At 32.6% G+C, this 15,841-nt stretch overlaps 1 protein-coding gene across 3 annotated transcripts in view; it reads right to left on the reverse strand.

Moving 5' to 3' along the window:
- The window catches only part of LOC117168741 (voltage-gated potassium channel subunit beta-2), a 48,419-nt gene that overhangs the window by 8,336 nt on the left and 24,242 nt on the right, over positions 1–15,841 (reverse strand). For 2 of the 3 annotated variants that reach the window (XM_033354476.1, XM_033354474.1), the window contains exons 4-8: positions 10,813–10,940; positions 9,870–10,076; positions 9,647–9,744; positions 4,304–4,360; positions 3,994–4,206 (exon numbers count right to left, since the gene is read on the reverse strand). In XM_033354476.1, coding sequence (XP_033210367.1) covers positions 3,994–4,206; positions 4,304–4,360; positions 9,647–9,744; positions 9,870–10,076; positions 10,813–10,940 — 703 coding nt within the window. The remainder of the gene's footprint in view (positions 1–3,993; positions 4,207–4,303; positions 4,361–9,646; positions 9,745–9,869; positions 10,077–10,812; positions 10,941–15,841) is intronic. The other variant, XM_033354475.1, reaches the window with a different exon arrangement.

Below are 15,841 nucleotides of genomic sequence, written 5' to 3' on the forward strand. Positions count from 1 at the left end.
ATTAACATGGGTTCATTAATTTTTAATTGTTTAAGCAAATGGAATATGATTAATTGATTTTCTTCGATAATTATTCTTTTTCAATAAAAATTATTTCTATTGATCTGGTGGAATACTTATCAACATTGGTTTATTAATTTTTAATTGTTTAAATAAATGGAATTTGTTTAAATAATTTTTAAATTAAAAACTATTAAAATTACTTTAGTGGAATATTTAATAATCTTGTTTGATTAATTTTTTTGCATTTTTTGTATAAAAATTATTATTACGAAAAAAAAACTTTTTAAACAAAGGAAATTTGTTTACATAACTAAAAATTAATGAACCAATATTGCTCAATATTCCACTAGACCCACATTATTAATTTTTATTTTGAAAAATTCGAACCGAAAATATTTAAACAAATTCCATTTGTTTAAATACTTGAACATTAATGAATATAAATAAATATAAATAAAAATATATATAAATATTCCACTTCACTAGACCAATAGTAATAATTTTTAGAAAAAAAAGAATTTAAAAAATTATTCAAACTAATTCTACTTGTTTAAACAATTAAAAATTAATGAACCAATGTTATTAAATATTATACTAAACTAATAGTAATCATATTGAGGGGAAAAAAATTCCGAAAAACATTATTTAAACAAATTATATTTGTTTAAATAATTAAATATTAATTAACCAATGATAATAAATATTCCACTGGGCTAATATTAATTATTTTAAGTAAAGTAAAGACCAGAATACACTGCTCAAAAGGTCGATTTCATGAAAAATTACCATTTTTTGTTTTAAGAGTAGTTTTCAGGCACCCGTAGGGGTGTATTAGGGATGTCAAACCCATATATCTGATACATGAAATTCTTCATTGGATAATTCTCTACAAGTCCCTATACTTTCCCCATACATTTTTTCAAACCCTAAACAAATTATTCTAAAAAATTAAAAAACTGATTTTTTCCCATGCATTTTACGTGGGAAACTTCAAGTCAAAACCGGTACCTGCTTAAATAAAAAAATTTGGGAATTTATTTTTTCGGATTTGGAATAGAATGGGGGTGGGGGGATCATTGCCCTCTGAAGAAAAGGGTTTTTGAGCCACCCTAATGTACAATTTAAAAACCCAATCCCGTCGGGTCGATTCACCCTCGAGCTAAACTCGGTTCGAAAGCTCAACCCAATCTGAATCCTAAAAGCCCGACCTAGACCAAAACCCCAAAGTCCGACCTGACCCGGAATGATTTTCACACCCTTATTAGGAAAAATATATCCTACTTTTTATCGGTATTACATTTTCTTTAAATTCTGATCAGACGATCCTTTTTGTTTCCGAAACTATACGTAATTCATCAGACGATAAGTATTCATAATATAAAGGTATTGATGAGATAGTAATTGATAATAATCTAATCAAATAAGATATTGTGATCATATTAAAATGTCAAGGTTCTTCATTGTATGATCTGGAACTCACTGAGCAAGATAAGTATTTATTAAAGTGATTAAAAAATCCTAATTGTTTAATTATCCTACATTCAAAGTATAATTAGATTTGAATCTTAAATAGAAATAAAACATAGAAAAAGGCATTCAAACAACCTATTTATTTAACAAAATTCTGTGAAATATTTCTATTGAGTTTAATTGGAACGAATATTTTCTTGGAAAGATTAAACATAGAGTTTTTGGTATGATCAGAAATATGAGGATCTGCTACGTTGAATGCTGGCTTCACGCGCTTTTTTGAATTATCAATATTTCTGAAACCATGAAATCGAATTATAATGAAACTTTGAAGTATTTTCGACAAAAGTATTTAATATCATAGCAAAAAAATGTTTTCTTTTCGAATTTTCACAAAAAAGTTTTTTTTTTAAATTACTCCTTTTTGGACCAAAATCGCCCGAAGTGGGTATTTCATTCCGAATAAAGCAAAACTTGTTATTTAATAACAAAGTTTAAACTTTTTTCTCTAACTTCTCAATGATACCATTTCTTTTAAGACTTTCAAGTTAATAAAAATGAGCAATAAATCAATAAAATAACTAAAAAAAATTTGCAGTAGATTAGAGTAACCAACCAAATTGTTTATTATGTGGTAATGCAATTATTAGCCATTTGAAATCCATAGGATTTTTATGAAATATGACAGGTTTTAATGTGCGATTACAATTAGTTAACAATAGCTGCTTTTAACAATTATTTAATAATATTTACTTACGCAATATTACATATGGTCATTAAAAAAAATAACATAAAAAACAATTACGAATTGATCTTTCAGGCGATTTTCGTCCAAGAAAGGATTTTCTTGTTCACTGTTTGACACTGAGAGAGCAGCGCCGTCGCGGAGCACGGTCCCACTAAAATGAAAATATCTCGTAATCCGGAAGTTACCTTCAATTATTTTTGTTTATAAAAGGAGAAATTATAAAGAATTTGTATATTCTAACAAGAAAAAAATGTAACTATTTTGATAAATAATTAGATCTGTATCTCCTAAAATTTTTTTATTATATTTTAAATTTTAATTAGAAATAGAGCTTGATATGTGAAACACTTCACCGACATTAATTCTTACTACATATTTCTACTAGGGTGGTCCACACAACGCTTTTCGAGCTGCAGGGCAAGTCCTCCTCCCTTCCCCAAAGCTTCCATTTCCAGATGAAATAAATCCATAATTTTTAATTTTCCAAATTCAAATATTAATAGGTGCTATCTGGCACTTCCAAATCCCATTTGCTAAACAAGGGAAATGTTGAATTTTCGAAAAATTGAACTCATGCTTCAGGGTTTTATCGAAACGTGCCAAAATTTTAGGAACTGAAGAGGAGTGTCTGCGAGATAAAATCATACTAATAACTCATTTTTAAGAAAGCTTTCATAAATATTAGTATCATAAAAAATTGCACAAATTCGACAAAATAGAACAATTTTAGTGTCTCTTCTTATATGTGTTGCTAGTTCATAGAAATTGACTTCAGTTAAGTTTTTATCAGACCATTATCTATATTTGCTTTAAAGAAAATAAGTTTGTGAGTATAACCCGAGCCAAGAGCTGCCTCACTTTGGTGATCCAATGATAAATATACAATTCCATGGATCCTGTCCGTGGTATGGTAAAATTTAAATAAAGGTTCACAAAAAAAGATAAATAATAGTAAATAGATATTAATTATAAATATGAATTTCATTCTGAACAATTTTAATAAAAATAAATACATGCAGAGTTTTAGCATGTACATTTTTGCTGTTTAGAGTTTATTTGTGTAGAATAAATAACGTTCTATTATTTTGTACTTATTTGAACCCTCTTCGATTTAGCCTTCTAAGATAAACCACCACTTTGTGAAATTTTTTTCTTTCCAAAGATGAATAAAATAGGCAGAACCTCGGTGGCTCAGGCGATAGAACGTTAGGTTTCCGAACGGGAGACATTGGGTTCAATCACTGTGGCGGGATCAATGCAAATTTTTCTGTGTCTTCGACTGGGACTTTCGTGGTTCAGAACCCACCTTAAGCTGTAGTTCCCCTAAAAAAAGAGAGTAGTTACTGATGACCTCAGAATGAACGCTCAGTTCAGCTTAACCTGGCCGTCAGGTACCACGACTTCGCTAAAAGAGACTGCTGGATGATAGAGTGGATTAGGCTCACTTTTTTGTGCAGAGTTCTGCTCCATTCACTGTGCAATGGAGTACACTTGGCACTTAAGGGATATATTTCCGAAACGTTGGAAACGAAGAAATTTACAGCGATCTAAGCTCGGCTAAGGTGCCCCTATTCGGTGTACCTCTTTGACTATAGAAACGGGTACCCACGTTAAGGCCAAATAAAATAGCTAAAATATGAATCAGTATTTCCGTGAATTTATATATAAAACTTTCCAAATGCACTATAAGGCCACTCGATCGTTGGAGCTTGTTAAAATTTGTTATTAATGATATTACTATCGCTAAATAAATATATTTTGAAAATTCAAACCTGCAGACTTTGGAGGCTCTCGTAGAGTTGTTCTATGCTAGATGCTCCAAGAAGAAGGCACTGAACACTTTCGTTCTTCAAGGACCACGCGATCGCCAGCTGAGCAAAGGTGCAACCCAGTCTCTCCGCCAAAGCACAAACATCCCTTAATTTGTCAGAATATTTTCGCACCGGTGGTTCCTCCTCTACGGGTTTTTCCTTCAATTCACTTCCCTGAATCAAAAATATGGTTCTTAATATTCCTGGATTTTTAAGAATATTGTTACAACTATCGTGTGCCAAACTGCTGAATAAATACGATGAAACGCACCTCTTTGTACAAAGATTGGGTTTCATCTTCTGTCCAACTAAACGAGGAATATTTATTCTGAAAATACAAAGCGATTACTAAGCGACGGCCGATGATTCCAAAATAAGCGCCAGATTCAAAGACTATAATCAACATTAGGTGTGAATAACAATCTTTTTAAATGCTTGAAGAACTGAAAATTAGTGATTTTATGTTACCAATAAAGCATCTAAATACAGGCTTCGCACTCTTTCATTCTCCACTTTTCCCCCCTTTTTAAAGAATTCCTCATTTCCCCCAGCTTTCAAGATACTTTCTCCTTTTCTCGTATTTTCGCTTAAATCCGAACTAAATAGAATCCCATAATAAAATCCAACTATTTATCATTGAATGTTAATTCTTTTTATCTGAAAAGTCTGCATTATACTGTTGGTTAAAAATCCTTTTCTTCTGTTTGATAAAGATATAATGAATTTTTTTAGCTAAAAATTTAAATATTCTATTATTGTTTGAAAATTTATCATTTTTATTTGAAAATTTATCCTTTTTATATGAAAATTTAACAATCTGGTTGAAAATTTATTAATTTTGTCGGAAATTCTTCTATCTTGGTAGAAAATTAATCCTATTATTTAAAGTAATAGCAATATGAATAGAAAGGGAGCAAAGGTAAAAAGTGTAGGAAAAAGGTATTGGTCAAGGCAAGGAAAAGAACAGTTTACAGAAAACATCAGAAATATCAAAATGGGAGAGGAAAATGTGGTCGAGGAAATGGAAAAAATTATATGAGAGATGAAAAGAGGATTAGAATGCACAAACAAAAATGAAGTTAGTAAAGGGGGAATAGAGGTAGATAAAATGAGGATTGTAAAGAGAGAGAAAAGGACATCAGAAAGGAATTAAGAAAGTGGAGAAAAGAAGAAAGTGCTGGGGAAGAATATAGGAAAAAAGGAAAAAATATACTGAGTTGTGTGATCAAAAGTAAGAAGAAGAGAATAAAAGGTTTGAGGAAAAGGCGGAGAAGGCTAGGACGGAAGAAGAGGTATGGAAGGTAGTAAACAGATTAATAAAAAGAAGAAAAAGTTTAAACCAAGGTAATGAAATGGCAGAATGAAAAAAATATTTTTTGGATTTGCTAGCAGGAGTAGAGAGAAACGTTAGGAGAGGGGGGAAACATGGTAGAGAAAGAGATAAGGAAGATGAAATAGCAAGGGAAGAAATAGTCAAGGTTTTAAAGATAATGAAGGTTGAAAAGGCATCTGGTATAGATGAGATTCCAAATAAAGTATGGAGGGGCGGCACTAGAGGAATGGGCATGTATAATGTGTAATCGAGTATGGAGAGGAGAGGGGTGGCCAGAGTTATGGAAAAAAGGAGTAGCGATACCAATGGTGAAGAAAGGGAAAGGAGAGGGGGTTAAAGATTATAGGGATGTGAAGCTGATGCCAGCACTGCATAAAGTTGAAAAAAAGACAGAGTCACCGAATCAGACAGGGTTTAGAAAAGGAATGGGGGTGATGGACAACATATATGTTCTGAACTATTTAGTAAATAAGAGGATTAAAAGGGGAAAAGGGTCAATGATAGAATTGTTCGCGGACTTGAAGGCGGCATTTGACTCAATATACCGAAACGAAATAGAAAAAGTTATGCTGAAAAGGGGGATAAGAGAGGGATTAGTAAGGAGAGTACCGGAAAGTTTTGGAGAGGAAAGAAAGCGGATTAAAGGTAGAAGAGCAAGTAGGAGATAGTTTCTGCTTGATGAGAAGAATAAGGTAAGTATGTCCTCTGAGCCCACTTTTATTTACTATATTAATATAAGACTTGGAAGAAGAAATTAGGAGAAAAGGTTGGAAAGGAGTTAGAAGTGGGAAGGAAAAGATATATACACTGGCAGAAGCAGACGACATAGTGTTGATGGTAGAGGATGAAGAAGGGATGGCGGGATTAATTACAGAATTAGAGAAATACGTAGATGGGAAAAGCTGACTGTAAATGTAGAGAATACAAAGACAATGAGGTTGAGAAAAGGAGGCGGTAGGTAGAAATAAGGGACGGAGAGATAGAAGGGAATAAAGTTAGAAGAAGTAAAAGAGTTGAAATATTTGAGATATATGTTGCAAACGAATGGAGATCATAGAGCTTCTATAAGAGAAAGGATAAAAAAGCGCACACTTACTTGGTGGTGGGAGGGGGGCTTACCGTTTAAGATGGGTTCCGAACCACCAAGAGCAACAGCTTTAAGTACTTATAGAAAACCTTTTTCTCTAGAGGCACCAGTCCCACAACTCTCCGGAGATGAGCCTTGCTAGGCTAGTGTTCACCACATAGACCGCCGAGGCTCTTCCAAAGTGCGAGGCGGGAATCGAACCCGCAAGCCGACGGAGTGGGTCCAAAGCCAAAGCTTTAGCCCCCACGACCATCGTCCCACTCTTGGACAAGGAGAATGTGATTATTTAATACGCTGGTATGGCCGGTATTAGGTTATGGAACAGGGATATGGGGGTGGAAAGAAAGGAAAGACATTGAGAGTTGACAAGAAAGGTATATAAGGTATATAAGGCAAAGGGATAAATTAAGTATTAGAGCGGGAAAGAGGGCATGGAAATTTGAGACGAAACTCATGGAGGGAAAGGCAGGTGAGTTAGCGAGAAAGTATTTGGTGGAGGTAAAAGAAATAAGACTGAGGGCGATAGAATTAACAAGATGGAAGGAAGAAAGAAGGGAGTTCTTGAAAGCTAGAGACATAGAAGACGGGACTGGAGTAAACTATGACGAATTTGAAAGAAAGGAGAGGGAAAGACAATTAACAGAAAGATGGGGGATGGTTGAGGAATCAAAATACAATAAATGATATAATATGATAAAAAGGGAGGACTACCAATGTATTTAGATAAGGGATGGGGAGAGAAAATGTGGACCAGAATAGCAAGATTTAGATGGTGAAACGAGGTAAAGTAGGGGATTTATTGGGAAAAAGAAGAGAAGAGAAAGTGTAGAATATGTGAATGGAAGAATGAAACATGGGAGCATCTATGAGAAGGATGTAGGAGAGGAATGGAGGATGGAGGAAGCTGACAAGTGAATGTGGTTAAAATTCTAGGGAGGATGGAATAGGAGAAGAATGAATAAAGGATTTGGTGGTGGCTAGAAGAGCCAATGAGAGAGAATGAAAGAATGCATGTGACAAAAAGGCAAATTGGAGGTATAAAAAGTAAAAGAAAAAGGAAACGAAAGTCGCTTAGATTAGAAGCGTAAATATTGGAAGAAATGGTTATGTAACAGGATAAGTAGACTAAGATGAGTTTGCGTTCGCATTCTCTCTCTCTCTCTCTCGTTTGCTAATAAGTCATAAATTGTGCTATCTTATGAAACAGAGATAAGCAACTAGATATAAGACTTTATGTAAATAGGTGTAAATAATTGTATATAGTAATGATAAGATTAAAAAAATATATATGTAGAAGAAAAGATTGTGAGGAATGGAAGTAATATAATATAAACCTGCTTGAAAATTCAACTCTTTTTCTTCAAAATTCATGCTTTTGGTTTAAAAAGTCAACTTTAAAATTTTCAAAAAATGAATATTTTTCGTATAATTTAAAATTAAAATGTTTTCTTGGTTCAAATATCAACAATTATATTTTTCGTTGAGAATTAATTTATTTTATTGAAAATTTAACTGCAATTGGAACTAAAATTTAACTATCATCTTAAAAATTAACTGTTGTTGTTTAAAAATTCCACTATTTAGTTGAACAATCATCATTCAGGTCGAAAATTAAACAATGTGGTTACAAGTTTAACTATTTTGTTGAAAATTTTATTATTTTGTTTTAAATTCAACTATTTTGTTAAACATTCATTCATTCGTCTTTTTGAACTAACAATTCGTCTTTTTTCACTGAAAATTCATTTTTTAAGGAAAAAGTTATTGGTGTTGAAAATCCAATTGTTTACTAAAGAATTTTACTTTCTGGCTTAAAGATTCGACTTTTTGGTGAAAAATGCAACTGCTTGTGTTCATTGTTGATTGACCATTTGGTTGAAAATTTGTATTTACAGGTTAAAAACGCAAGTCTTTGGTTAAAAATTCGTCTATTTTGCTCAAAAGTTCAAGTATTTGGTAGACGAGATGCCTAAATTAAGGAACGATCCTTCCAGTGGGTAATCGAAAAACTCCCTGGAATATCGAGGGCGCCAGTTCTTATGCTCCAACGCCATGATGTGATCAATCTGTCAAGGGCTGAATAATATCAGGCTTACCAAATCCTTGAACACCCTAAAGAGCCTCCCCTCAGTCGAGACGGACGCGTCGGAGCCACAAAAGGAGTTTCTTACGGAGAGTTTGGGACATTATGTCGAATCTCTTAGTATGTAGACCCTCCCTCTATAAGCGGGGCTCTGCAGAGGGTGTTTTTATTTTCATAGCTACTCATGGGACAAACATGGCCGACACAAAGAAAACAAACAAAAATAATGAGTTCTCCGACCCGGGGCCCTGTTTTAACCCACCGACAAAGGGTGACGGCACCTCAGGGGACATCCTATCAGAATCAGTGACGATCACTAACATCGATGACAGCAACAAAGTTGCCGCTGCTGAAGAACAGTTGACTGGGCACTCTGCAAAGAGGAAAAACCGTAAAGATGAGCAAAAAATAAATTTTGAAGTAAGAGATTAACGTATCACCAAGAGAGGGATCCGCCCACAGATTCTAGATTATCAGATATATCTAGATCCACAGATTCGCGCCCACAGATTCTAGATTATCAATGTGGGGTCTTCTTCCGCGTGACCCTATGCCTACAGGGTCAAAAACGTCTTTGTTTATTGAAAATGTAACTATTTTGTTAAAAATGCAATGTATTTTGACTTGCAATCTTAAGCGTTTTATATTCATTTTATTCCCCCATTTTCGTGAAAACTCACTCTATTTCCCCTCTTTTGAGAGCTAGCCCTTGGGCTGTGAAGTCTGTTCAAATATTTTGCTTGTATGTTTTATTTCAGGCCTTTATAAAATGAAATTGAGCACAGAAATTTGATTCCGAAGAAGGGTAGGAGCCCAAGTGAAAAACTTATATATAGTTAATGTATAGTGGATAAGAAAATTATATTTTTCATTTCTTTTATGAACTTTCCTATATAAAATAAATGAAAAATATCAGTGTTTTGTCCATTATCTATAAGTTACATATAACTTTTTCACCTGGGAGTGGAAAAAGTATTCAAAGTAGCGTGACCAAGATTTTTAACTTTAGACTTTTAAATTTTAATTTTGGTTTAAACTTTATTATTAAAGTATCGCAAGAAGTTTCTATTAGTGCATAAAGATAATAATAAATGTCTATTTATGTTCTCACTTTATATGAAGATCTTGAAAGAAAGGATGACATTCCTTCTTCATGTTTTGATGAAACTATTCCTATGGTGATTGTTGACCACGCCATTAACCCCACACCTAAAAAAATATTATAAATAAATCATTACTGCAGTTAGTAAACAACTGACTAATAAATGTGGTTAATTTTAAAATCATGCTAATTTTATTTAATCTACTAGCTCTCGTAAAATATGCTTAGTTACCAATTTTATTGTACAACTCAGGCATGTAGAGCTCTGGCTTATCCCTATAAAAAAGATGATATTCCGCCTGCTCGACGATTGGCGTTACACAGTTGAATTGCCTGCAATTCGAGTATGCTTCCATAATTTCAACAGGAGTCCATCTGGATGTTCCCCAATACATCACCCAACCCTTACCGATTACATAATTCATTGCGCGTACAATTTCTGAAAAGCATACGGAATCATTTATTACTTCACGTTATGCTAATTCAAGATCCTGACGTTTTAATTTGACTCCGCCGACTCTAACCATTAATTTGTATATAGAATGTTTGTCTCAATAGGTGGGCATCCACATGTAAAGGGCACTTATGGCCGTATTAAGGGGATGTATTTTAGTCTCCTTTTACCTAGTCAAATTTTACGGTCAAGCGGTTGAATATTTATTCCTAATTTTTGTTCATACGTATTATAAATAGTATTCTGTTTTCTTATGTCAACACAATTTTTAAATTAAATCCTTTCCAATTTGTTTTAAAATTATAAAAATTTTAATTTTAATGCACCTGGGAAAGGTGTATACAGTTCGGAAGAGTCGAGATTCTACAGAGAGTGACAGGGCATCTGATTATTTTTGGATAATCTCAGGTCTGATGTAAATCTGCCTTCATGAGTTGTTGACCACTCGTGTCAAAAATACGTTTTTCAGATTTAAGTGAAGTGAATTATACAGAATCTATGGGCACTATACTCATGGTCTGAAAGGATCCAGAATCGGGTATATTTCATGCTCAAAGAAAAATTATAACACGTATTAAATATCCGTTTAATCCGCATAACTCCATGCCGACCATAAGGACTTTCCTCATGCAAGATCATACACTGCTGACGACTTAAACTCAGTTTCAGTGAGTATTATTAGCATCATAGTTTTAAAAAAAATTTCTTAAAGTGATTTTACCTTCCATAGGACACATTGGATCAACTTTGTGAATCATTACGATGTCAATGTACGACAACTGCAGTCTCGCCAAAGAAGCTTGTACGGATTCGATGATGTGCTTTCGTGAAAGTCCCCTTCCTTCCGTTCTGTCAACATTAATCAAGCCATTGCCATCAATTAAGTCATGCCAACAAAAGTAGGGTTCATGCAATAATTTATGCATATTTTACATCAACACGTAATTTTCTTACTAGTTTTTAATTAAAAATAATTACTTCTATTTTTTAAATTAATACATGTTTACAATGCTACATAAAGAGAGCACTTTTTTTTTAAAGACCAGCCATATCGTTAAATAGGGTTAAGCTGATAGTTAATTTTGGTTTTCTACAATAAAGTACAAAAAGGAATTTTAATAAGGTGTTGACAATTCAATTACATCATCTTTACCTGGCCCTCTTTTAAACTATAAAGCACAAATCTACGTTTAATTCAAAAACAACTATTTATAATCCCTCTAAATCTAAGCCACTTTACTCCATAAGCTTACTCATAAAAAAGTAAAAAATGCTTGGAAGGCAAACGTCAGCGAAATAGTAAATATTTATGAGTTTTAAAATAATTTTAAAGCTTATTGTCACTTGAAAAATGACCAAATTTATTCTGAATAAAACATATTAGAATACATTTTTTCATTTCATAGGTTTTCCACTTTTTGAACTTTGTGAAACTTATTTTTGATCCTTTAAACGAAATTATTATTTATCAAGAAAAAGTTTCTACTACAAAAAAAGAAAATTCTTACAAAACTATTCTGTAGAACGAAAAATATATTACATTCTTGTGCTTTGCATGAATTTTGTTACGGTACTAGAAAATATGATCTAATACAAAAATTTCTACAAGCTATTGCAAGTCAAATTTTTCACGTGTTTTTGAGACAACCGAAGGGAACGTCCATTAATTGCATAACGGTGATTTTTGACGTCTATACCCCCTCCAGTCTATAATGAGGATTCATAAGATGTGATGACCATCCTCTCTTCCCTTCTTATGTAGGATTTTATATTTTTTACTCAACATATAAAAAAAATTTGTTAACGTAAACAAGATTTCAAGGAAGTTCAAAATATATGAAATATTTCTAGTAATTTAAAAATATTTTAAATGATTTAAAGGAATTTCAAGCTATTTCAAAAGGCTAAAAAGTATTTTCAAACATTTGAAGAAGCTGTTACGAGATTTTAAAGGATTTTAGGAGATTTAAATATTGTTAAAAATAATTTATGGGATTTCAAAGGCTTGTAAGGAATTTTAAGGGATCAAAGGGGTTTTAATAATTTCACGGTATTTTTAGAAATTTGAAAAAAATTTGACGCAGTATATCCGCGGTTTTTAAAGGATTTGTGAGATTTCAAAAGATTTAACGGAATATCAAAGGATTTCAAAATATCCTAAAGGATTTTAAGAGATTTTGATGAATTTTTAGTGGGTTTAGAAGATTTTAATATATTGTAAGGAATTTCAAAACATTCTGAGAGATTATTACGGATTTTAAAGATTTTTATGAATTTTAAAGGAATTTCGTTAGACTTCGAGATATTTCACGTCATTTTTAGGATTCTACTCAATTTTGAGAGGTTTAAAGGGTTTCCACGTATTTTAAGGAAATACAAGGGAGTTTTTGTGATTTTAAAGACATAAAGTGATTTCAAAGATTTTCACAATTTTTAAAGTATTTTAAAAGACCTACCAAGATTTCGAAGATTTTAGGTTATTTCAAAGGATTCTAAAGAAATTTAACAGGTTTCAAGAGACATAAAAGGGTCAAGATTCGAAATTATATCCACGTATTTTAGAAGATTTTGTAACATTTCAAACGATTTAACGGAATTCCAAAGAATTTTCTTATATCATGAAGGATTTTAAAAGATTAAAAACAAGTCGCGGAATTTCAAAGCCATTTAAAGGAGTTCACGGATATTAAAGTATTTTCACCAATTTTAAAGGATATCAGCGTATTTTAATGAAATTTCAAAAAATTGAATGGATTTAAAGAGATATCAGAAGATCTGAGGAGTTTTAAAAGATTTTCCATGATCATAAGATTTCGAAATATTTTACGGATGTTCAAGGATTTTAAAAATTTTTGAAGGGTTTTAAGGGATTTTCACGAGGTCAATCGTTTTTAAGGCTTTTCAAGGGTGGGTTCACTCCTCGAGTTCATATTTGTTGTACGTACTCAAAAGGGAATATTACACTATAAAAAGAAATAAAAGCAATAATAAATATTGATGATATAGTATGTATAATAGTATAAAAAGTAATTTCCAGAGCCAAAGCAAGTGTGGATTATCATATTATTAAAAAAAAGCAATGAGAAAGAAGTAACTTAAGAAATAATGAGAATATTATACGAATGAACTTTTTATTCGTTTTAACTAACGAAAATCTACCAAAAAATATTTGAAAGAAAGTTTGACATTTGTGAAAAAGAAAACAATCGCTAATCATAACATTCTTTATTTAGAGAAGCAGATAATTAATTATAAAAAATAAAGTTGGGGTACGCCGACTTCCTCCACATGTGTGGCTAGTCCCATTTCGCGGTATAGTGTTTCGCTGTGTAAAAATAAATCTCTGTAAAATATTTCCCAACACATATTAATAGTTCTTATAAAATATTACTTCAACATTAAAAGAAAATATTTTCATTTTTTTTAAATTATTCACTGTAAAACCCAGAGCCTCAAAAGTAGGGGAGAGGGTCATGAGCCAGTGTTTGCGCCACGCCGAAATAGATAGACGCATTTTTGCATCACTTGCGAATATCGTGTGCAAAAATGGAGTAAAAAACTTTTTTTGATTTTTTTCAAAGTGCCATTTTTTTCGAGTGAATAAATTGAAAAGGTAAGTGGAATGCATTAGCATTTAGTGTTTTCCTCATATTTTGTAATGCAATATTATATTATGCCAATATACGGTTGGAAAATTTTTTTATTTGTCATCCTCATAGTGGCGTCATGGTTTGGTTGTGAGACATAGTACTGACTTAGCTGTGAGCCACTTTGCTTTTCCCAGTGTATACAATTAAAAGCGTTTATCACGTTCAAATATCATCATTTTTGTAGCATAAAGTGTTTATTTATCATTTAACTGGTGTTTCGATCCATTAATTTTTATTTTTAGCAATGTCAACTCCAAAAAGGACAACTAAAACCCAATAAAGGGATTATAATACGCTGCTTCAAGCCATTAAAACTTGTTTGTTAGAAACTAAAAGCATACGATCGGCTGTCTGCAACGGGCATTTCTTCATTCAATCCCGATATCTTCACTGATGCTGATTTTGTCCAAGTAGTTGAACAAAATGCTTAAGCGGTTGCGGTTGACGCTGATCTCGACGAAGATATACAGCGGCGTATTATTTTTGACCAGACTAATATCGGTCGGGAAGAAGAAGTGGTCACATCTGTATCGTCAACATTTGAACCATCCACATCTCTATCCGAATTAGTTATGTCAGCGGCCACCGCTTTCTCATCGATTTTAGATGATATTGGCCTATTACAATCAACCGCTGCCAGAAAAAAAACCGTCGAAACGTGGCCGAAAGACGATGGAGAGTAACGGGCTCACTTTTCCAGAAAAGATTGCTATTTTAAAGGAGAAAGCAGCAGCAAAGAAAGCAGCGGCAGCGAAGAAAGAAGCAACAGCAGCGAAGAAACTAGCACAGAAGAACCCAACAACAAAGAAGCCAAAACCGCCAGCCAAGCGTTTCAAATCAAAACCATCACCACCATCGGATGAAGATGCAGACTTTTGCACCATTTGCTTAAAGTTTTTGTCGACAACATTGACCGCTTTTAACTCTATCAAATGCATTTCGTGCGAGCGGCCGGTTCATTTGAGATGTGCAAATATGCGTGCAGGTTTCTACTTTTGCAAACTTTGTGATAGCGATTTTGATTGAGAAGATGATAACCAACAATGAAAAGTGGCAGTTATAAAAATAATTGTAGTCTACTGAAAGCCTTCAGAATGAATAAAAATTCATGTTTGCAAATATTTATCTAGGTTTTACTTGGTATTTTCCAATTTTTAAAGGATTTTTCTAAGGGTCTCACAACCACGCCACTTTTTTTCTGAAAAAAATCATGCATTCACTAAATCGGTCATAAATTTTTTAGTATTGATGGATTAACTATACTTTCTCTAGATAAAAGTTGTATATTTTCATTACCTTTCCAACGGCCTATAGAACTTTTTATTTGGTTAAACCGGTAAAAATTTATAGCTCAAAAACAAAACCCGTCACACAACCAAAACCCTCTCTCCTGCATTAAATTTGGTTTAGATTTGAGTTGCAACAATTTTTAAACACGAAAGCAAACGTAGACACAGTTTTCATTTTTGAAAATGAGATGCAACCCATTTCACAGCAACGGTTTTCTGTGCTTCAAAAATAGTCTTTTTAAAATTGCTTTAAAAAACTTATCTAAAAATTAACATAATGACAAGTAATACTTTTTAGCTGTAAATTATGCTATGCCATTGGAATTAGGTACTGTTTACTTATTCTTGTCTGCCCTGGGAACAAAAATAGATCTGCTGCTATCTGCAGCCATAAAGTACACTTGAAACGTTCGACTAACTAGTTAAACAAGTTGAACAGAGAATTATTTACGAATGTCAATATTTTACCTTTCATAATTACTTATATTCTTCTTATATTATCTTATATTTTAGACTCTACAAAAAAATTAAAAAATTTTAAACTCTAAGCAGTTAAACTTAACATTCTAAAATTTTTGACAAATTTCACTATCGTCGTTTGGTATGTGGACAACTATTTTTCATAACTTAAGATTCATTAACTCTGGATTGTTAATTTTATGAGTTCTAAGTTACATTTTTTCTCTACTATGGTTGAAACCTATCTTAACTCTGACAAGGAAACTATCCCAGGTGTCCCTCACCGATTTTGATGAAACTGCAATATGTTGTAATACATCGAAAAATAAGAGACACGTATTTTTTTTTATCG

This window comes from Belonocnema kinseyi, chromosome 3, assembly GCF_010883055.1.
Source record: "Belonocnema kinseyi isolate 2016_QV_RU_SX_M_011 chromosome 3, B_treatae_v1, whole genome shotgun sequence".
Classification (NCBI taxonomy): Eukaryota; Metazoa; Arthropoda; class Insecta; order Hymenoptera; family Cynipidae; genus Belonocnema; species Belonocnema kinseyi.